Consider the following 24,583-nt stretch of genomic DNA (forward strand, 5'->3'; position numbering starts at 1 on the left):
AATGGGAATTATATATGAGCTGAGCCATCAGGTTTGCTTCAGCCCAGTTAACACTCCTGCACTCACAAACTTCAGCATGAATTCTTGTGGCCTACAATCCCATATATTGTTTTTGCATGTAAAACTTCAACCAAGAGTAACACTACAGCTGTTAAACATTGCACAGAAGCATCAAGCAGAGAATTTGTGTGATAATACACAGTCACCCACCTCCATGGTGAGGAAGAAAAGTCCTGTGTCAAGATGCATTCAAAGCAGTGGAACCTGATGGCTGCAATGATGCCCCCTTTCCCAGACAGCACTGTACATCTACTACCAAACAGCAAAAATCTGAAGGCTGTGGTCTGCTTCTGCATACAGTGTGGTCTATTCCAAAACCAAACCAAACAAAAAGGAAGCCAAAAAGACTTTTGCCAAATTTAGTTCAATGCTTTATGCCCTTGTCTTGAGCGAACGACTGAAGAGAGCAAAAAGGCCCTTAAGAAGATCTCCAGTTGCAGACAAGGAGTCTCATCAGGAAAGGTGTAGATCTTGCAAAAGTCTTGTGAATATTTTCATCTTTCAACCAGCAGGGGAAAAAAATATTTTAAACATTCAGCAATCAGATGGATCTTGGGTCAGCAATGACATGGCTCTATGCAATTTTACAGGGACTTATAAAAGTGTTTGGAACCCTCAGAAAGATCAGAAGATCCTATCTAATAAGCACATAATTTTATTTACTAAAAATACTTAAAGCTGTGCTGTTCTCCATGTGCACCTGACAACTACTGTTGGCATCCAGAGTATAGACACTGTTCTGGCAGAGACAATCAGTGTCTCCAAGGAACCTCCACATCTTTGTAGTTTTCTTACCTTCCTAATTTTCCCATTTTCTACAGAGCATGGAGTGCTATAAGTTTTAGGTCGGAAAGTACTGTTTTTAACATTGAACATATTAACATTACAGGTTTTCTGTTTAAATTGACTAAGGCATTCAAGGGAGACACTTGTAAATAATTTTCTACTACATTTTTTCATGGAGAAAATTTATGTATGAAAAACTATGCTTCATCAATTCTGCTGCTGGGGCTTTTTAGGCACAGTATGTTAATAAAACAGTGCTGAAATGCATCAAAAAGTATCTTAGTACCTTTAAAAATTGCTTTAAATGCTCATCTTCATGTAACCAGTCTTTGTAGAGAGAAGTCCACTGAGACACCAAATGCAAAACTTTTCGCTTCCTACAGGACACATCAGAGTCGTCTTCTTTCCCTTGGTGGTTCTTAGCACAATAGGTACAGTAGGTTAAGGAACAAACACTCGTGTCTGACTGAAATGTGAAAATTAAGTGGTGAAAAAGACTTTAAAATCATCATGTTTACTAATGGAAAATTTTGTCATGGCTCAGGTTTAAATGTTTTATGCTGTCTGGAGCATTAGGAGTTTCATGAAGTTTTTGGAATTAAATTCTCAGTAATAGAAATGTCAGTTCATCCTCTGTGCCAACAGGATTTTTCTCTATTATAGATTAGAGAGGCAAGTCTATAAAAGTAGAATCAATTCAAATTATACAATGTTAAGTCATATCTTTCCCGCAGAACTGGGAATGAACCTTTGTCCTGCACACCAATGCCAATGTGAATGTCTGTGGGAAGGAGGACAATGCATCATTAACAACAACAAAAGACCCAGGCAGAGGAAATCAGTTTCTTTTTCCCTGCAAAATTACACTATCTGCAGAAATACCCCTATTAAATTTTTTTAAAAGGTGAAAAAAATCTATTTCCACCATTGTTCGGAATACACAAAGCAGAACATCAAATGAAACAAGATACCCACTTTGTACATTGTTCCCACCCTCCAGTATTTTTTTTTTATTAGCTTACAACATTATGTTTTCACTACAAAATGTAAAGAGGAAAAAAGAAAAGGAAAAAAAAAAAGAAAAGCAAGTTTATTTGATAGCTACAAGTTCATTCAACCAATACTCCATAGCTAATTGAAGTAATTAGAAATAATTAAAAAAAATTCTTTTATCTCAGAATGTTAAACTTAAAAACTATCACACAAGAAAAGTAGCAGAGATCGTACATACTTATAGTTCTTTTTTTCTCTTCTAAAATGTATTACATCGATATGGTTACTCTAAGAACTATCATAGGGGTCTGGATAGGCTTTAATCCTATTTTAAGTGTTATTTTTTAATAGAAATAACAAATAATAAAAACAGAAGTTCGAATTGCTGCTACGAGTTACACATACGTTTCAAGCATTCTTGTGAAGTACATGTGCACACACACAGATGTGAATGTTTTGGGTTAAGGGCTTATTCAGAGACAGCTTTAGCTTTGTATATTCAACTTCAGGGCAGGAATTTTCTGTTCATTGATTTCTCAGCTATGCAAATCCTAAACATTTTAATATGTGACGTGTGTGTGTGTGTGTGTGTGTTTACAGATATATGCCAATTAGGGGAACTCATATCCAAATCTTAATTAAATGTTTCTAGTTTGAATCTTTTCCTCCACAACCTATTTGAGTTAAGAAACCAGTATAACTTGAACTTTGATAAGCTCCACTTTTTAATTTAATACCAAGGAAAAAATTAAAAACCTTTTGATAACTGGACTGTAGAAAAAGAAACCTTGAAAGATCAGCTGGACTAGTTCATCCAAGTCTACCTTAACTCTTCAGCCCTGAGAGGCTCAAGTATACACTATGCTGTCCTTGGAATAGATTTTCCAGTTTCTTCTTCTCAGTATTCTCCAATAGTGTCTCACACATATTCTACTCCAGTGTTTCTTTTCTTAGTGTAAAAAAAAAATATATATTTCCTAATATCTAACATGAAACGGTTCTACAGCAATTTAATCTCACTGCCTCTTGTCCCATCTGGCACTGATATGGGAACAGATTATTCCCTTCCTCTGGGTAGCTGAAGGGTTGCCCCATTTAAAGTTTTCTTTTTTCAGGAAAATAATCCCAATTCTTTCATTCATTCTTTGGGGGGTTTTTGTTTGTTTGGGGTTTTTTTGTCTGTTTGTTTGTTTGTTTTTTTCTAGAATAACGGCAATTCCCATTTCTCTCATCTGAAGTGTCTCCTATTCAAGCATTTCTTGGGGTATGATGCCAAAACCCTAGATGTGGCCAATCTTATAAGCATGCAACAGTAAATATCAGGCAATTTTTCTCTTTTATCCCCATCTTTATATGCAACTTCAAAATTATCACGCAGGTGTTTTATTTCAGTAATATCAATATTCAAAGAGCAAAACTAAATATCCCAGGCTTACCATTTGCTACTTTTGATATAAGGCTTGACAACATACATAAATCAGTGTAACACACATTGAAAGGATATTGCCTCAGAAGTGCCTGGCACAAGTCATCAGTCGTCATGAAGACTGTGTACGTGAGAAGGAAGTCATCCAGTAGAGTTTCTGCAGAGGAAGACAAAAAAGCCCAAGGAACAATACATTAGTGAGAGGAGGAAGAAAGGATCTGTTCCTGTTAATGTGAATGTCAGGAATAGGACCTCCTCCCAAAAACAAAAGGTCCAAAGCCCACAAGTTACAGTAAACTAATGACAGTAACCAACAATATGTTGCCTCCGCAAAGATCAGATCCTTTATTTAGCAAGCACATCCTCAGCTCTCAAAGAACCAACAAACACAAATATGTACAAAAGAAGCCACATTCAGCAGCCAGTAAGAAAGAGTCCTTATCACACACACCACCATCCTGGCTGACTCTGCTGCATGCAAACCAGGTTACACTTTCCACCTGCTAAGTTGTTCTGGAAATTCAGAAGAACAGCTTTTAGTAATAGGAGAGAAAACTGTGATTGCCATGTACTGTGATTAAGATCTATTCAAAGCAGCTGAGAACCATGAAATAAATATATTCAAATAAATATATTCAAATCTTCAGCTGGCCACTCGTGGGCATTACCATAAGTACTGAGAAGTTTTCCCTAAGGTTTCTCTAATTACATTATGGAAGTTTTGGTTTACTTCACACAGGTTTTATCAGTGTTAAAACGAAAAGGGCTGAAGGTGGTTGTGGACAGACCATCTCTGCCCATTGCAGTTTTGTCACCTCAGGCTGTAAGGACAAACAGCACTACCAGTTCAGAACCTACTGTAACTTTGTCACTTCTCATTCCTGTACCACAGCAGTTTTAAGATTGTTTTGAAACTTTGCCACACATATCAGAATGAAATGATTGGGTTTGCCCTTGAATGAAAGGGCAAAAGAGAGGCTTGTCTGGTCAAAGCATTGGGCATCATGATCCTAGGATCAGCTTCGAGCAGGTGTTGGCCTTCACAGATCCCTTCTTTGAATTTCTTTGAATTCCAGCAGGTATAATGTGTTCCCTTTAACAAGAGAAAAAGTTTACACCACTTGCTTTACCAGAGAAGAACAGGAACATGGACAGAGACAGAGTAATAATAGAAGTCATTCCAGTCCTATTGCTGAGGAAAAATATTTTGCCAGCATAACTAGTTGTTACTATTCAGTACCAGTTACTCAGCTGTCATTTAAACAGTGGATTTACAACTGCAAAGACTGAGAGCCAAATAGTACCTGACATGAGAAAGGCTGAGCCCTGACTTCTATACCCCAATATTCTCACCATTTGTTCATAATCTGTTCCAGTCCACGCTACTGCTTGTGTACATGCATGCAGCCGAGAGCATTCCAGTCGCTTTTCATGCCAAGGCTGCAATTTCACAATAATTTAGACCAATTTCAATTACAGCTGCCTTGGACCTCCTTGTCAGTAAATTATTGACCCCATATCCATGGTGCAGAATGGCAATAAGAATTCAGCCATATATCATTCAATGCCAGACGGATAGAATATCCATGGATATCCTATAGATGGATAGCTAATTACATCCCACCCTGTGAGTGTGGGTTTCAAAATACCTCCATTGTCATTGGAAAAAAAAATAATAAATCAAACTAGATCAATGCATTTAACACAGCTTGTCTAGATCTGTTCAGTCCTGATCTGAAGACATAAAGCTGAAACCCCTTGCATTCAGAAACAAAACAATTACATTCTTTATATTTCCCCAATATTGTTAAAAATAGTGGAAAGTATTACCTCTGTACAGAAAGAATATTTTGTCTCAGTAAATGAAAAGACATTGTGAACAGCTTGTTCTCTAACTGAAAGGTCATCTATTCATTTTGCTGCACATCTTCTGGATGGTACAATGCCTCTATTAAAGCTGGAGATTTCACAAACACTTATTTGGAAACTGCTGTGCTTGGAGTCAACAACTACATTTTAGTTCTTGCCTAAACTGTGTGACTGCACAGTGATCCTCAAGAAATCAAAGATAAATTATTTTCCCAGCTTTCTACTCAATCACATTCAGTCTCTGGCTTCTAATAACCTCCTCCAAACAAGGTGTATCACTATGCTGACCTTAAGTCACATATATTTACAAGGGGTGATTTCTTTTTTCCTCTAAATGCAGAGGAAATGCTAAGAAAATGAAAAAAACTCCACAAATTTTTATTCCCATTGCTTGCACATAGCGTCTCTTCAAATTGTCTTTGATCTTGTTCAGAAATTTAACCCTATAGAAATGTTTTGAACAAAAAGTCTGGATTCCACACATGATCCATTAATAGCATCACTCACCCACTAAGTTATTTCAACAAGTAAGCAATGAAATTGCTTTTGCTAGATTAAAAATCTATTGCCAGGTATTACCTAGTGACATTATAATTTTTTTTATTATTACTTCACTAGTTTCTAGGTATTTCCCTGAAATCCTACTGTTCGCTGTAAGTATCTTCTGTGTTTCCTTCCTAAATGCACTGTAATAAAAATCATTCCATTGTTTTTTTCATGCCATAGCAAGGACACAAAACCTGAGGGTGAACTGATTCTTCAAAAATAATTTGTTCAAAACAAACAACTGAACACTTCTTGGATAATTTTGGGTGTTAGTACATGTTCACAAATAATTACTTGCTAGTCTCGACCTGCAAACACAGAGAAAGCAAATTTGTTCAAATTTTTCATTCTGTGTTACTAATGGCCACTAAGAGCAGTGAATTTGAGTGAGGAAGGGCTAAGTTGGGCTAGTAATTATGAACAAGAATCTTTCTGGGGATTTTCTGTTTAGGCACAGTTGATTTAAAGTTGGGAAAAAGAAAAAAAAAAGGCAATCCCAGTCAAATAATTAATTATTTACAGTGCACCCTACCTCCATCCAGAATGACAACAAAAGACATATCTCTGCTTTTTAGATTTACCCAGTTTTAGGTTTGTCCCAGTTTCTGCATAGATTTGTGACCATCTTCCCCATGGTTCCCACAGAAAAAGTTTTCCTAGCATTTGTGGCAAACAGGGAGAATAAAATGCAAGTAACATTTGGAAAAGAAAAACTCCCATTGGAAAGGAAGTCTTTGTGTAAAAGCCTCTGATGCTATGCTATTTTTTTAATTTCTCTTCTTCATGAATTTTTTATTTAATCATTTTCTTCTAGCCATCAATCTAATTTCTCTTTGTTCTTCACAGTTTTTCTTTATTTGGCTAGGCAATTATTACAAAGTATGCAGTTAGCTTGCAGCTATGGAATACTTCATTTCGAAGGCAATTTCAAGCATTTTAAAGCTTCATTAAAACATGCAACAGAACCAGCACGAGTTCAATGGCCTCCTACTCTTGTGGTTCTTTGGGGGCAGCCTTAGGCAGCAATCTCACCACACTGAATGTGAGTTCTGTAGGCATCAAAATAATGAAAAAAAGCAGACACTCTGCTTGCTTGTTATTAAATAAGTCACAGCAGCTTCTCCTGAGACCGGTTGTCATGGGCTGTGTTCCCCCCACCTCCCCAGGTGAAAGGTGAAATAAGGCAGCAAAGACACCAACGTAGCAGTTACTGCTGCTTTTTCCATCTTTCTGTGTTATACAGGTCCCTGGGAAATCCACATGTATATAGAGATGGGATGTTCTGATACCTGTGGATTTCCCAGGGAGTATTTGCTTTCAGTTGGCAACCAAAGGACCAAGCAATATCTGTAGAAGAGAAGTGGTAACTGTAATACACGTATGAGGTGATGACAGCCAAGAGTAATAGTGGTGTATCTGGTAGGAAAGGGGAATCTTGAGTCCCAGAGATAATAAATGGTTATATATTTGAACAAACAACACATCGTATATTCCCACAAACTTCAACAGAGTTGCCTGCTTCTTTCCACGTGCCCACTTACCTCTCTAACCAGATCAGACCCTTTCTCTCTGAGAGGGCAACTCTACAAATATTAACTCAGTGTGAGCAAAGGTCTTTAAATGCCAGGTGGGTAGAAAGAGTTTCTCAGATGGGTATAGACAGGAAACTCAATATTTCAATGGTTTCTTTTCTCCATTCTCTACCCCCTAGGTAGGTTATCAACTACTAAGCCTTAGGACAGAAACAAACACACATCTGTAGCCAGAAATCGTCCATGACACACACTTAACAAATTGGGACAGGGAGTACACTTCACGGTGTTGTCTTGTCTATCACCTGTAAATTCTTCTTAAACTTGAGCATTTTCTCAAGCTACCACAGTGGAACAAGGCATCAGCAGAACAGTCTCACATTAATAACTTGTCACATGAGCACGAAAAGAGACTTAATCTAAAGGAAATGCCTTTTCAAATGGAGTAAAAGGTGGGTTTTAAAAATTAAATTAAATTAAATGAATTTGAGGACAGCTTCAGCAAGCATTTTAGTTTAGCCATCACACAGAATGAATAAAGAAGGAAAAATAGGGAAATATTCCAGAGTTAGATAGATACACCTCTCTGACATATTATTTGATAGCTTGCAGGTGCACAAATCAGTGTCTTTAGCCCATCACAGGTAAAGCACAATGTAAACATACACACATTTATAACACAAGCATGTTCAGTAACTCAAACCCTATTCAAGACCATACCTATTGAGCTATTCCCAACATTAGACACCCTGTCCAGCTAAGCCAGACATAAACATTTCTAATGCCAGTACTGAGGCATTAATCCCTTTACACCCACAAGAAGAGAGAACTTGAAGACAAATTTCAGTTTGGCCTGATTTTCTAATCACCTTGTTATATTCCCAATAGTTTTTGGTTTGCTACTTCTCAGTGGCTACCAATAATAACAAAACAAAAGATAAAACTAAGGAAAAATAAGCCAAACAAGGCCTCCTACTTTAGGTGACAAATAGATTTCCTCAGTGACAAGAACCCTTCTCTTTCCATATCAGACTTTACAAGTATTCACACACTACTCTCCTCATTCAGTAGTATTTAGGTTTCCATGTTCTGTTTCCATGTTCTGTTCCATGTAGGTTTCATGTTTCTGTCTTTGCCAATACATTCTTACTTCAATATTAAGAAAAAACAAAGCTATGCAAACCAAGAAGGTTTATTAAATATCCAACACATAAACCTTTTTTCTTACATTTCAATGGAAGCTTACGAAACTTCCTTTACACAAAAGAGTATAAACATATAGACATTGTTCATATAGATTCTACTTTCCTTTATCTGTCCATGTCACATACTGTTAGTTAAGGAGAAGGTACGAACAGTGAAATCTGTCAAATTACAAAGAAAAACAACTTATCTGTGTCGCTTTTTTTTCTGAACTTATCATCATCCTAAACACAAATCTCTTCCACTTTGCACTGTACAAATCCATTGTGAATGGCTATGCAAGAATTACAGAAAGATTTAAGGATTTTTCAGACTTGTATTCTGCACTAAACCGGATAATAAAAAAATATAGATAAAGTACTGGAATGCAAGTCTTTTTCTACTTTATGCAAAGTAGCTGTTCAGCTTTCTCCAATGATTTGCTAGAGGAAGCCAAACCTGTAAGGAGACTGAAAAGAAAAAAAAAAAAAAAAAAAAAAAAAAAAAAAAAAAAAAAAAGAAGAAGAAAAAATGAACAAGCCACAGGAATTCACAGTTAACTAGTAGGTTAAAACTACACTTACAACAATTTTGTAGTGTGAGTTCATTAATCCTTAGTGTGTTACACAGCAGTTGTGGTTTTCACTACCAATAAGAGGGAATCAAACCGAGTAACAGGATTAAAACTCATGTCCTGATAAAAAATATTACTCTGTAAACTATCTGCTTTCAAAGCCGAGGAAATTGCTACATGTCCTGACTGTTCAATTTATCTTTCAGAAACATACAAAGTAGATCATAAGATCCTCTTCATCCAGAAGCATGTTAGAGCCTAAGTGCAATGCATCAGTGGGCAGCACATAGGAACTCCAGCAATATTAAATGTGAATGGGGTTTACACACACAGTCTTCAAACATCTGTGCAAACTCTGAGTTTTGTACAGTAATGATACCTCGCTGGGGTTTGGGGGGGGATTTTTTGAGAAAGACAAGATGGAAGGAGAAATAAACGTATTTTAGACAATATACAAATTCTAGAACTTTTTAGCTATGCCATTTCACATTGTGATTATGGCAAAAATTATGAGATGACCAATATAGGCAGCTCCTGACATCCCTTTATGTTAGTCCACTGACCAGTATTAGCCAGAATTCTGAACTTTAAAATCACCAACCACCTCAAAATTTGCTCTCATTTACATTCACTGTGTGATCCCTTCCTTGCAGGACCTGCCACTTCTCTTTAACATTTAGTGAGGTTCATTCTCCAGTGTGTATATGGGGGGAACAAAGCTAAAGCCAAATGAATCCTTTGTGGTTTTTATCTTCCTCTGTATGACTAAAAACCTGGTTTGCTAATGCTAACGTACCTGATGACTTCAAAGCACACACTGGAAATAATTTTAAGAAAATATTCACTGATGGGGTTAGCAATACCCGCTCAGAAATAGTTAAAACTTGCATTTCACACCATCATGAAGAAAAGCAGCCCTATGAGATGAGGTTACAGCTGGGCACAGACAGATGAGCTCCCAGTGCCTGAGTAGAATGGATGCTGATTACTTACTATTCCATAGGGAACAGACTTTTTTTGCTATTTTAAATATTCACTCACTGAGTTCAAATTAAACTAAATGAGGGCAACAGCACAGCATTTTTAAGTTTTTCAGCCTTCCAGTGCTGAGAACTCTTAATACTAAAAACACTCCTCTTGCTCCTTTCTATAAAATGAGAAAAAATTATAATCACGCCAGAAGGCAGACACAGCTACATGGAGAATTTTTCCATGTTTTGGTTCACTTAATACTATGCAATACTCTGAAACCTTTCAGCAATGCAAATGCATGTCCAGCCAGTGGTAGCTGTCATTGGAAAATAACTTGTTCTGTAGAAATGGAAAAATAAGTTGAAGGCAACTCTTTCCAAAGAAAGGAGTTTTGCAATAATCTGTAATTCCACAGCAATTTACTAAAAATGTCAGCATGTATCCAAGTACAAACAGTGCATGCAAACTGCTATCATTAATATCTGATCTAGCAAGATATTGCTCCCAGTCTGAGAAGGTGCTGAGAGGTCTCAGATATCCCTTGCATTCAGCAGATGGCAATGGTACTCAGGACTTTGCAGGATGAGCCCTTAATCCAAAATCAAATCCTCTGAAAATGCTATGCCACCATGGACACAGCACAAAAAAAAATGAAAATGATGTTGAGAAAGAAAGGTCAGTGGAAAAAAGAACATCGATATATAATTTGCTGCTAATGTATTAAAACAATTATGGTAGTTATGAATCTAACCACCGAAGCACCAAGAAATCAATGCACAAAGGAATACAGAGCAAGCCATTTATTTCTGGCACTAGGTTAGGAAAAAAAATACAGAAGGGCAAGATATTTAACCTGTACAACCAGAATTTTTATTAGAGGACAAAAATCAGAACTAGGAATAATTTCTAAGGTCATCTCCCAGAGATTGCTGGCAGTAGTTTAACATCTGCAGAATGAATCAAATGCATTCTGTCTGGTAAGGTCAAAGATCCTCCTAAAGTTGCATTCCAGTTGCTGTTATCACATGTATTGGAGCCGTCTCATATTTTGTTTGAGGGACAAAAGGCCCTGAAACCACAGGCAGAGAGCAAATGTCAAACTTGTCTAACTTTAATGAGGCACTAATTTTTCCACATAGAAATCTGAAGCTCTTTTTTTCCCCCTAGGTAGGAGGAAGCCTTGGTGATTTATATGCAGCTATAATGGTTGGAGTTATTTGAAATTATTAGATAAATCCACTTGGCCTTATCTATTTTGAAGTGTAAGAAAAATTGCCTATAGAAGTCCCTCTAAAATATTGATACTTTTTGTTTTGAAAAAGCTCTTGACTACTGCAACTAAAACACCCATCCTTTCCTTACAGTGAAACTTGACAGTAGACTGAGGTGTTTTAAGGCACATGTGAAGCCCTCACACAAACCTCACTGCAGAAGGCAGCTATTCCTTCTTTGCACCAAGGCATCTCCCAGAGTGCTTTAGGAGAAAAACCCATCCTCTCTTTCCATCCATTGTTTAAAATAAACCAGCCAGGCCAGCATTTACTGGAGCAGCAGGAAGGAAGATAAAAGATTTAAAGGTTTTCTTTCATCTTTCTGCCCGAGCTCAGCTGCCTTGTGGGACAGTAGAGAAGAGCAGGCACAGTACCAGCCTCGAGTGTTGCTGTTTTCCCTCACCAGTTTTCCCCTGCAGCAGGCACACCTCTCACCACAGTCACCATCATGTCTCAAGGAACATCATATGAGCAAGGCAAGTTTCTACGTTTTTGTTCCCATCTTGCACCTGGACTTTTTTTGCACCCCACCCACGACCATCTTGTCCGGGCACCTAAAGAGATGCAATGCTCTTCAGCCTTGCACCCCTTTATGACACAACTTCCAGGTGTGACTGAGAGCTGTCACTGCTTCCTTGAGGCCACTTGGCCATTTTGCTGCCTGGTGGCAGCACAGTCATGGCACAGAGCCATCCTCAGCACACCAAGGGGCTGCATCACCTGTCCCCTCTGCCACTGTCAGATGGGTCCTACCAAGCAGGTGCTTAAATGTGCTCATGGCTGCTCAAGCCTTTCCCCATGTCCACCAGCTCAGCACACATTTGAGTCTAAAGGGAACTTCAAAATTAGACTAGACATTCGAATTTCAGAAATATAAAATAAAGGAAGATGTAATTAATCTTCATTCTTCTCATCTTTGCTGTCCAGCACTTGCACAGCATTGAAGAAGAGCCAGGTTTCAAGTTTGGCATGTCTTCCTCATCAGTGAATTGAAAAATCTACTCCTAGGAAACAGTAACCTTCACATCTAATGTTATATATAAGTATAAAAATATCTTCAAAAAAGATTGTGAGTTCTTAACTTTCGGATCTTCAGCTTGATGTACTTCAACATTTCAGTGACTTTTCTGATAATATGAGCCAAAAATTTTTGTTTACAACCAAAACCCATAATATTTGTATGTATATTAAAAAAAAATCTTAATTGGAAGTATTTTAAAATACATAATAAATTAAGACCTTAAGACTATTAGCCCCAAAGGTTTTAATTTCACTACCTAAAGACAGGCTCCAAAATCCTCTTTATTTGGACAATATGCAGGCCAACAGATGATGACAACTATTTTATAGTGACCCAGAATACATTCCATACTGGTCCATAGTATGGATAAAAGGCAGGTTGAACCACACGTGGCAATACCACAACAAAAGTCCTGCAGAATGCCCAGACTTCTGCATGCAGTCTTAGTCCCATCACCTGCTGCTGCCTTCTATACCAACGAGAGGATAGGTCCCTTCAGAGAACAGAAAAGTGCCAATCTGCACTATGTATTTTTAAAAGTGCTTAGCAAAAGAAGCTTTGATCTGTTATTTTCCCTCTACAAAGCACCAAGGGGGAATTTCTTTGTGCTTCAGCCCAGGGAAGGAGGTATAAGAAGAATCTTGTTTGCCCCTGGGAGCCATATTACCATAAATATGCTAAGCACTGCAAGCTCCCCAACATGTGGCACTAGAGCATGTGCAATAAACATCAGAGCATTTCCTCAGGGAAGCCCAGCACGACAAAGCTTCCACTGGCAAAATGCTCCTGGCTTCTGTAGATTTGGCAGAACTGCCCGTAGAGGGAATGATGGCATTTTCATCTGAGCAAAAACTGTTGGATTTGGTCCAAACTATTTCACAAGGCATCAATAACATGCACTAGATTAACATGCAGACCACTGACTTCTTCCAGCATGCAAAACAGCAAAGCATTGGGTCAAGCTGTGGGACAGTTTTGGTGCATGGGGTCACAGTCTAGGTCAGGGTCTTGCAGCTGTAGTCTACTGTCATGTAACCTTCAAAAGCAGCATCTCACTCACCAACATCTTCTGACATATGGAGGTCAAAGGCCCAGCAAAGGTGCTTACAGGCTCTGCTGGGCAGGGGGCAAAGAGGAAGAGAGAACACAAGATGCAGACCCCACAGAAGACCTGTCAGGCTTTAGCATGTTGCAATCTCACTGCAGGGCTGAAGAACGCACTTCCAGCACACTGCCCCAAGGTATATAATAGTTCAGGTTGATGTCCACACACTGCTTAGATACCTCTGAAATAACTTACACAAAACCTAAACACCTACAAGGCAAAGCAATGACCTCCTTCTACTGGGAGAGGGGGACAGCAGGGAGGACATGACACCCAAAAAAACCCTGAAAACCAAACAGGGTCGTATTTCACATGTGCACCTGCCTTGCTCCCTGCTCCTTGGGGAAGTGAAGCACAGCATAAAACCAGAGTGTCAAAATGCTCATAAGGCAGCTGCATTTTGCTTCCCCATGTGGTGAATGGGTTTCAAGAAAACCCCAATGAGTTCCATGATGGTGGTGTTAAAACACAGTGCTACATTAATTGTAGAATTATTTGCCTGATATATGTGCTTAAATTATGAAGCTGAAATTGTACTTGCTATACTGAGACACCCAAATCATTCCAATGCAAGTAATTAAAGACAATTTTTCTCATTATTGCAATGCTATGGAAGACAGCAATAAAAAATGTCTTGTATATAGTCTGTGTATGTATTAAGAATGCCCAACAACTTTAAACCATCAGGTTTGTTGGTACAATTCCGTACTGACAGCAAAATGAAAGAAATAACAGAAATTCTTGTTTGCACAGTTTAAGGATCATACAGGAGTAAGATAGCAAGAAAAAGCAGGAGTAAGACACCAAGAACAAGCAGGAGTTCATTTGCTTTTGAGTATTAGAATACCTGCATGGGCATATTTCTCTGTGGCAGCAGAACTTTTCTTGTGCAAGGACCTTTGGCTGATTGCAATACACTGTAGTTTAATATTATGCTTTTGAGAAAGAGCACCTTTATTTTGATAAATTTCAAACTATTTTCACTCATTGGAGAGCTCAGCATCAGAACCTTGACTCAGCTGTACCATAATTACACAGGGATTATATTCGATGGCCTTCCTTATTTCAGTTAAATAAAGCAGAGGTATTAAGCAATTACTGGATGAAAACCCAGTGGGATAATTTTCTAAAGGTGTATATTAACTTTTGACATTATCCTGGATTTTTAGTGATGTGTATTGATCTAGTCACAAAAAAAATTCATGCAGAATACAACTCTCAGATAGGCATAACTTTGAACAGGTATAGTCCAGCTGTTTTCTTTTTTACCTTTCTTTTCCAAGTCCTGTGACATACTGTATCTTTCATGCACACACTGGAAAGCATCTAATGCAAGAGATGCATTCCATATATTGTAGAAACTTTTCAGTTTTCACCCCTTCATCCACACTGCCATCTGTTCCTTGGACTTCCATGGGTCACGGAGGAATCTCCTTGACAAAGACATAAACCCTGCCTTTCTGCACAAGCATACATGAAACTGATGCAGTGTTTAGGATAAAGGTAAGAATTATGAACTGAAGTAACAAACAGGATACTGTATTAAACTGAGCTTCATCTGCTCCATAACCATGTCTCACTTACACATAAAATTGGCTGCAACTAATGCTTGCTGCCATCTTTCATTTCCATAGCTCTTTTGGACCAAAAGTGCCAGCACAGTTTGTATAAAATGTGCTTTATTTTTTCCAGTGTACAGAGGACAGGGGGCAGACACAGGCTCAGCAAAGGTGAAAGGTACCTGCCAAGGCTTACAGTGCAAACCTGGTGTCCTCACTCTCATTTTGCTCACTTCTCCACAGTCCCATGCACACAATTCCAGTGCATTTGGACACCCGTCAGCGAGGCCAACACCACCAGATGTTAAGATTCAGATGGTGGTCCCACTGCAACTCACCTTTCCCTATCAAATTTCCAAACCTCTTCAAAATAAATCAGCCAACACCATAATTTCTACTTTCCTTCAGCATTTCTTCTTTCTCATTGCCCAGAAGAAAATGGCCTTTGCAACTGAACTGTGTGTCCCACTGTCAGTCATGCACTCCAATACCCCTGTACCCTTTGAATCTGTTAAAGAATTTCAACCCAATTTGAAACAGGGCAACAAATTCTCGAAGACATTATGCCCCTGTAAGTAATGGGATTAAGTGCATCTTTGGAAGAAAGAGAGATACAAATTATTATCTTGCTGAAGGAAAGGCTGCCATTAAGCACATCTATGTGTGCAGACAAAATAATTCAGCCAAGGAGAGTACCTCAAGCTGCTGCTGGTAGGACTGAGGTTTTTTGATTAAAAGATAGAATCTCAGCCACTAAGATTACTGTCATCACTGAGATATCCTCCTCATTTAAAATTCTGTTAACTGTGTTCATACCCAGTTTCTCTAACAAGGCTTCCTACCACTGTTCCCAGCACTCTGCTGCATCAGATTGCTGGGTCTTCTCTTAGTGGACCCTATAAATTTCCAGGACAGAGCACTGTCTCTTACTCTTTGTTTGCATAGCACCAGTCACAAACACTGTGGGTGTTGAATGCCTGTATCTTATGTTATTGCAAATAAGGTTGGTTTGTTTTTTTGTTTGGTTGGGGATTTTTGGGGTTTTTTTTGTTTTTCATTAAACCTCTTTGCTTATTTAGTTAGTCACTAATGCCAATTACAAAAATCCATTTTTAATTTCTTTTCTTACTAAGCAGCAGGATCTTTTCTGTATCATTCCAGGGCAGTCTATGGAAAATCATCAATTATGTGATGACAGTCTCAGACTGCAATCACTCGTCCATGGCTGCAGCCTGGTAGTCACTTCTGCTTCTTATATCTTCTTTCAGGTTACAAATTTGTGAGCATGTACCTATTTTTGCTAAAGAGTGCTTGTCAGAAAAGCACCAGCATCTTAAAGATTCTAAGGACTGTGTACACCTCTTCAGCTAGCTGAATACTTCCGTTATAAGAATACATATTTAAAAGCAATTTTCCAAATCAGTTTTTAGAAACACATCACCAGTTATAGTAAATATATAGGAGCTGGAATCAATTCCACTAGGAGCTGCTGTTTTAAAGATAAAGCAGCCAACATCCCAGAAGGACAATGAAGTATAATATGCAAGTTCATTTAATCACTGTATCCAATTACAAGGAGAAATAAATCATCACACACATGCCTATGTCTACATTTTAAAATGCAAATAAATCATGAATAGGCAAATCAAACACTGTGAATCTCTGAATTTGCAGATTACCAGGGGAAGTGATGCATTCACTTCCCATTTGAAATGAAAGCATCCAAAATATATTTAAATATCTAAATATCTTAAGATAAGTATAAAAGCTGTTTCTTCTTGTTGTTCAGTTTGGAGATTAACCGTACAGAACTGCCATTCTCTGTAGTAGGGAACACAAAATCCTGATGAACATTGACATTAATGGAGGTTGTATATGGCCTAATGACAGACTGTTGTCTTCATTCTAGATCCTGCCCTGGTCTCTCTACCCTGATTCACACCCAGGGCTCCCCTAAGTTACAGAGGTTTAAAGAGGGGCTCACTGCCTTCCTAATATTTGAATAGTAGAACTTGAGACAAATGCTCAAATTTTGCTGCAAATTCCCATATCCCATATATAAATGACTGTACACTCTAAGGGGAATCTTTGTTTTGCCAACAACACCCAATACAGCACTTCCTTGCAAAGATCATGGCATTTTCATGTTTTTCAGACACTTACAGAACATTGTTATTAAAGACATACTGTTCTTTGTAGAAACTGTTCAGTTTTCACCCCTTCATCCACCCTGCCATCTGTTCCTTGGACTTCCATGGGGCACAAGAACATATTTGTGACAAGACTGCTTCTTACTAACCTTGATTCCCTGAAAAATTTCCAGTTCTTTAAAATGAGGTGCTCAATCAAACTACCTATGGCCCATCTGCATGTCAAAACCCTCACTCAGCATGGAGATTAATACTTACCAATACTAACACAATCTGTATGCACACACCAAAGAAAAAAAAATACCTTTCAAAATATTTACATAAGCTGCACATGCCACCCATAAGATGTGCTGAAACTTTTGTCTAGAGGTAGGCCTTCAGCACTAGAGACTGCAACAAAATTTTCCTTGGACAGACCTCAGGAAAATGCTTGCTTGTTGCTTTGCAAGAGAAAAGAAACATTTGAGAGAGTACTAAAGGTCTGGGGAACACCTGGGAGAAGCCCAGCTTCAGCTGCAAGAGACCCTCCCCTGCCTACACGTTTAGACTTAGTTTTCCCAAAATGCCCAAGTTTCACAATTGACCATATCCCAAAATCTCCACATGTGTGTGCTTCGGGGCTTCTGCCCACAGCAAATCTCGAGGGTTTGGGGTGGGGTTTTGATGGTAGTAGCTTCCCAACATCTTCCTGCCCATTCAACAGCTCCACTGGTCAGAGCATGCAGTCCCTGCACAGTTTCCATCTTCCGAGCATTTGCAAGCTGTGTGTGGCCCAAGACCCTGCCCTACAGTCAGAAGGAGAGCAAGGTGGGAGCAGATGGCATCCCTTTGCCTCCCAGCCCTGCTTGGGGGGACATCCCTTCTCTGGATCAGGGGGACAGAGAGGACAGCAAGAAGCTGATAGCACCACCAGGTCCAGGGCTACTCCCTCATGGTCAGGCTGGGCTCCAGCAGGCAAGAGGTCTGGATCTGTTTGCCCACCCTAAAAATTGCTCAGTTCCCTAAGCAGCCCTTTTGTTCATGCCCGGGCAGCTGAAGGTAAGGTCAGGAGGTGTTTTATCTGCCAGAAAGTTGGGTGAGTGTCTGAGTGGGCTGAACTTCTAAGTCCTACACTTACTGCCTCCTTCCTGCTGCTTGCTACAAGGAGGAGGACTGAAATTTTCCACCTGCCCATTACAGAGGTAACAGTAAGAGGAGAAGCTGTAGGTCGCAGGAACAGGCAACATGTTTGCATTTGCCTGTTGGTGGTGGTTTTCATGCTTCGGGACAACCATGGGCACTCACTGCTGCTGCTTTAAGACTTTGAATGAGAACGCCTTGACAACAGGGATCTGACAAATGCTGTTTGTCTGTGGTTGTTTCTCTGCTGTTGTTTGCTTCCAGCTTGTGGCTTTGCATCCCCCGTGATACACTAACAGTAACAACAAACAAAATCAATGGACAAGGCTCCTATGGGGCAAGGAGCAAAACCCAACAAGGGCTTCATTATTGTATTGATGCCAGGGCTCTGAACTCATGATAGGGTTAGAACAAAACCAGTCTCTTGGGTTTCTGTTTTACACTGCAATGTTTCCTGGAGAGAGGCAAACAAGCCCTAAATCCTATGAAACAGGGGTGGGAGAGGGTCAAAAAAAGGTTTCTGCGGGAATCTAGAGCCTTGTGGGAAGAAGGAGGAGGAGGAAGGACAATGGCAGGAGGGGGATGCAAGTTGCAGAAAAAAAAAGAAAGAAATTGAAAAGCAGTAGAGGGTGAGGTATAAAGGCATCTCTAGCAGTCCCAGGTCAGACAGCATGATTTCTCCATGATTACATCCCTGATTGTAGCGATTTATATCTCCATCAAAACTCAAGTTCAAGCAAAGGAATAAAATCACAATTCATCCCAAATGCTGTCACACAAAAGCCTAAGTTTTTTATTATTAGCTTCCATCAAAATTAGATCCATCAACACTGCCACATTATTTACATTGATTTATTTCCCCCATCCTCACAACCCCCCCCCATTTTTTTTTGCCCTCAGTGTCCTTGAAAATGAGCCATCACATTTTCACTTCAGAGAGTACTGATTTAGTTTCAGAAGGATCTCACAAGCTTTTCAGAGGCAAGGTCATCTCATGATCGCAGCCTGGCTGACAGTAATGTGAGCTGCTCTCACAGCTACAACTCACATCAGTATTTTTCACCTTATCTAAAAGATGGAACAGGCAATTTACCTTATTGCCATAACTGACGTTATTTCGAAAAGCTCTTTCTGCCAGAACCAGCTATACTCCATGTGGGTAACTGACGTGTCACAAGAAACCTTTAGCTTTCGAAGTGGTGTAATACTATTCCTGTTTCAGTCCCTGAGAGGATGAAAATTTACTTTAAAAAAAAATATTGTCTCCAATGTCAACCACATAGACTCAATCAAAAGGTGCTATATACCCCAACTGATACCAAATGGGATCAAACTTTTCCTTCTAAACAAAGTGATAGCAATTTAAAGCCTATGTTATCAGCTTACCAACTGCAGTTAATGCACAAAGCTTCTGAATTTATGCCAAGTGCATTCTGCTCCACTATCTCCTTTTTAGACGGGCATCTCTGCTCTGACAAAAGTATTCCACATACTACTACCATCTATTCCTACATCTGACTGCCAGTCATCTGGCAAAACTCAGCAAGATAACATAAGCCACAGCAGAATCCCCTGCCAACCTTGAGCACACAGCACATCTGGCCTTCAGTAGCTGCTGCCACAGCTGCTCTTCCCCTTTTTCCCTTGGACATGATAGACAAGGCAGCAGCCAGCTTAGGGCAAGGCAGAGCTCTGCTGTGGGAGTATGTTGGCACCAGTTTGCCAATGCCATAGAACAGGCTTTCTCAAGAAATGGCATTTATTCTACTACACAGCAAGCAGAGGCATTTGGTGGTGTAATGCAGCTCAGGGTTGGCAGCTATTAAGGGAAGTCTTAAGAGCCCTCAGAAAGCCTCATCAGGAGGCTTTGCATCAGGAAGTAGGTGGAAATCTACTCCAGCTAATGGTTCAAAAATAGGTCTTTGTGGTGTCTTTTTCTTCATTTCTCTGGGTGTCCTCTGAGCACAGGGATTTACAGAAAATGGGAAGGTGGGAAAGAAAGTTACTGCATCAGCACACTACACAATGAAGTATCACCCAATGGGAGAAGCAGGCAGCATGATAGGAATCTTAGTAAAGCAGTGATAATTGTAGTTTGGCTTCAGTTGAAACCAGCCCTGCTCCTTCTAACAAAAAGACTGAAGCTGCTACTTCCATAATACCATGAAACTGTTTGAACTTTGGGTCCGTTAAGAAGGATTGCGGGGGAAGGAGGAATTAACAGCATGAGAGTAAATTTAGTTCACAAGGGGAAAAAAAGCAGCTTTGAAGAACAGATTTCTTTTAGTTTCTTAATATATAACCTCAAAGTACAGGTCTTCAGTGAATCCATCTTTCCACCCTGTAGGCAGGGAACAAACATGATCTTTATAGTCCCACAAAAATGTTAATCTCACAAAAAGAAAAAAAAAAATCACTGTATTATGGCAACTCTGAGCAGAAACACTGGAACTCAAAACTGAAGACAGTGCATGAAATGTGTTCTTGGACTCAAAGGTGTGGCAAGTACATCAAGATACAGTTTTTCAGCATTCTTACATAAAAATTTCTCTACCTCCTGAAAGTATCTTTCAAAAAGAAATAATTTTTCAGAGCACCATCTCTGAGAGTACTGAAAATACTGTCCAGTTTTTCAACAGTCTGCAGAGCAGAGGTTCACTGTAAAAAGCCTTAAGAAGGAAGGAAAGGAGAACAGTGCTAAGTGGTGAGGATAAGTAAAAACCCAGAAAAGATGGGAGACATCTGGTGATGGAAGATGTGGTTGGGGTTCCTGAAGGACCTCGTGGTCTGTGGCTCTCACTGAAGGAACAGAAGATGCAAACACATCATAAGAAGCAGCAATACTGGTATTTCAGTTCTGCCTTTCCAATTCCAACTCACAGTTGCCAACCCACACAACATCTGCTGCTACTTGGCTTGTGCTACTCTTACAAATTACGTCTCTTCCCCTACTAGAAACAGCAGCTTTGGGATAACTGTATGTTTTATAATTAGCTGGTCAGTCAATGAGACTCATTCCAGGAAAACATGAAGATAGAGCTCTATCTGGGGAGCAAGAGGGTCTAGACAGCTGTGTCACTTTCACTGTATGGTTTGTCCTCTCCCTTCACACTTGGTGGTTTGATCCCACTGCTGCAGGGGTCTGGATCTCCAGTAGACAGAATCCTTACGGAGCTACCAGAGCTTAGATTCATTTCATAATATGGCTATGACTTTTTGCCAAGTCCCAGTGAATGGTGACTTTGTCTCTGATGTTCTTAGGGCTCACCAGAAGCAGTATGACTTTAGGTACAACATAAAGGGTCTGGTCTGCTTCATCTCCAGACCCTCAACTGAGAACTGACCCATCCTCCAGTGTAGCATTTAAACCAGACAAGGAGCTGACCTACTTTCAAGATGACATCTCCCTTGTCAAGAGATCTCTTTGGCATCATCACTGTGCAGTCATTAAGTTTTCCTTTTTGCCTTCATAGCCCTCAGCCCCAGCCTTCTGACCTGGGGACAGCAGTCATTTCTGCTAGATTTGATTCTGACCAGACATACTCAAATAGAAATGATTCAGACTAAAGTAGAAACTAAGAGGCAAACTCTACTAGTCTTTTAATGACTAAAATACAAGCATTTTTATAAAAGAAAACCTTGCAGGTATTTTATCCCAGTATTAAATTAACACATTCTGCCTTTCACAGTTCTTTTCTTTTTTTATTTAAAGGGCCTTTTTTGCTGTCAAAGGAAAATTATTGATCTTCACCCCTGAGAAAGTTCTCTGCTAGACCTGCACTTCCCAGTTCCTTTCTGTTTAAACCACTAAAATCATCAAAACCCCTTGTATTATCTACATTGCAAAACTTCATTATAAATGGTTTCACACTAGGCTTTTATGACAGCCCCTTCTGACGTTCTTGCATAGCAGAAGGTGACATCTAGCTATAATGAACAACAGAATGACAGAGAAAACATTGAAGAACTAAGAATACTAAGATCTAATTGACTATCACACATAGTGGGTAGCTTTTTCTTCAGTAAATTTGACTAGTACACAAAACAAATTAAACCTTTGGGGTTCTGCCATCACCCACCAAAGCTCTTCTTGCACAAGAGACAAAAGAATTTATTTAGGTGCCTAAGTGCTCCTGGACATGCTGAAAGAGTGTGTTTGCCTCATGGCTACCTCAGATATTTTCCCTCCTTGAAAAGGTCTACTTTGCTAAGTGTGCTTAGACCAAAAAAAGTATTTGTGCCAATGAACTGAAAAAATACCATCCCTATCTAAAGAGCAGGTGCTGATCATGAAAACAGACTCCTGACCCTGATCACTAAGGATGTTCATCATTCCCCATGCTGCCTCTAGTTTCCCAATTGTTTGCTATAATGGTGAGACAATCCAGGAGCATTCCTGGATTCTGCCTTCCCAAATGTTTTTCCTAAACAATCTCTAGTGCCCAGGTGCAAAAAAACTCCCAACTTTTTAAGCCTCCAAGTCCTCATTCCCCATAAATAACTATCTGAGCTCCTGCCAGGAGGCAGAATCATATACATATTCCCCTCGCTGGCATTTCCTATTAGCTTAGGCACTGCTGCGTGTGACACACTCTCTGTAGTGAATCCCAAACATGGTGCTCTTTCTATGAGCTGATTCAATTCAGTAATGTGACAGAAAATAATTCTACCAAAATAAAATAAAATAAATGTGTTTCCTACTCAGATACTTAGGTCTACTTGGCTCATAATCAAACCAAGTACGGCAGAGGAGAAAGGGCTACATGGCAGTCATCAGAACAACTGAAGGATGTCAGATCTTCCAATCCGAACAGAAGCCAGTGTCACTGCCAGCCCAGCAGCCTTGGTCCTAACCTCATGTTAGTCCCAGTGCTCCTGCTTCCTTTGTTCCAGACCCCACCATGCCATTTGCAAAGCCATTCAGCAGAAAACTGTTCACTCTCTGCTGCCAACTGAACTGATAACTCACTCAGTTGTCCTACCAGAAGGAACCAATGTCTGATTTTTAAGCCTAGATTCTGATAAAATAGAACCAGGTCACTAACACAGGCAAACAGAGAATGCCCTTGGGAAGTAAAAAACTAAGAAAAAGACAAATAAAGAGTTATCTTTTTCTGATACACTCTTAGTAGCTTCCAGCAACAGGCAGTGTAGACTTTCCAAACAGGAAGTTACATTGACATGGATGCAATTATCAAGTTTTTGCCAGGATTTTACCTAATTTGTTTTTTAAACCCTTTCAATCTTTTGACTTCTACAAAATCCTCACAGCAATAAGTTTCACAGTTTAGCTGTGCATCATATCAGAAAAGAGATTGAATTGAATTGAACCAATGAATTTCACTGTTACTGAACACTTGTATGAGGAACAATTAACAATCTTTCCATAGTCACCTTCCCCACATAATTCATAGTCTGTAGATCACCATACACCTCCTTTACAAAAATTGCTTTCCTACCATGACTGGACCTAGTCTATTTATTCTTAGACTTATTTAGTATAGACTTCTCATGACCCTGGCTGACTTTTTTAAGCTTTTTTTTTGTTCACTTACAACCTTTTTGACTTGCAGAAGAAAGAACTATATTCTCCATACCATATTACACAATGGTAACCCTACAGTTCCCGCTTGTCTTCTTTCCTAATTGTCCCAAATACCATTTGCCTTTTTCATCTATGCTGATCAAAAATATCCAAGAACTATCCCTCTATCTCCAAAGACCTGCTTTCTGCATGATATTACCCAATTCAGAATCTCTGCTGAATACGTATAATAAGGATTCATTTTTCTCCATGTTAGAAAATGCATTACTTTGCAGTTTTCAAAGTTGGATCTCATCTGCAATTTTTTCAAGCAGATTTTTATTCCTTTCATCTTTCTTCAGCCACAGGGCTGGACTGAGGGGGCCTTCTCTCAACTTATTTTCTCAGTCCTATACTGCCCCATTCTTACTGCTTTCATAAGGATATTTTTTGAGTTGGATGAGCTTCCTGATCTACCTCAATTGCAGAGGCACCAAAGCAAAGTTTGTCATTCGATGACAGGACAACACAAGAGCTCAAACAGGCAGTCAGAGGTGGGGATAACAAGGTGCACAAGAATGTAATCTTGCATAGCCAAATGTAAAACCATTAATTAATCAAGAGACCCTTAACAATTTACAATTATCTCCACATGCTGTTAGCCCAGTTTTCACCCCACACTCATAGTACCTGGTCTTTAATTATGATTTCTCTCCATTTTGATCACTAGCAATTTAGTCTTACCTTTAATTTTCTGTCTTTTAAGTCATTATCAGCACTGAAAAGCATCTTCTTCCTTATCAACAGGATCTTTAAATTTCTTTAAGGATTTTTGGCAAGGGACTTCATCAAAAACATTCTGGAATCACAAATATCAGATACAGGCAGGCCAGA

At 39.3% G+C, this 24,583-nt stretch overlaps 1 protein-coding gene across 4 annotated transcripts in view; it reads right to left on the minus strand.

Annotated features, from left to right (window-relative positions):
• Positions 1-24,583, minus strand: part of RAPGEF5 (Rap guanine nucleotide exchange factor 5) — a 157,985-nt gene that overhangs the window by 33,014 nt on the left and 100,388 nt on the right. For all 4 annotated transcript variants that reach the window (XM_030444187.1, XM_030444186.1, XM_030444188.1 and 1 more), the window contains 2 exons: positions 3,344-3,422; positions 1,133-1,277 (listed from right to left, as the gene is read on the minus strand). In XM_030444187.1, coding sequence (XP_030300047.1) covers positions 1,133-1,277; positions 3,344-3,422 — 224 coding nt within the window. The remainder of the gene's footprint in view (positions 1-1,132; positions 1,278-3,343; positions 3,423-24,583) is intronic.

Source organism: Calypte anna, chromosome 2 (assembly GCF_003957555.1).
Source record: "Calypte anna isolate BGI_N300 chromosome 2, bCalAnn1_v1.p, whole genome shotgun sequence".
NCBI lineage: Eukaryota > Metazoa > Chordata > Aves > Apodiformes > Trochilidae > Calypte > Calypte anna.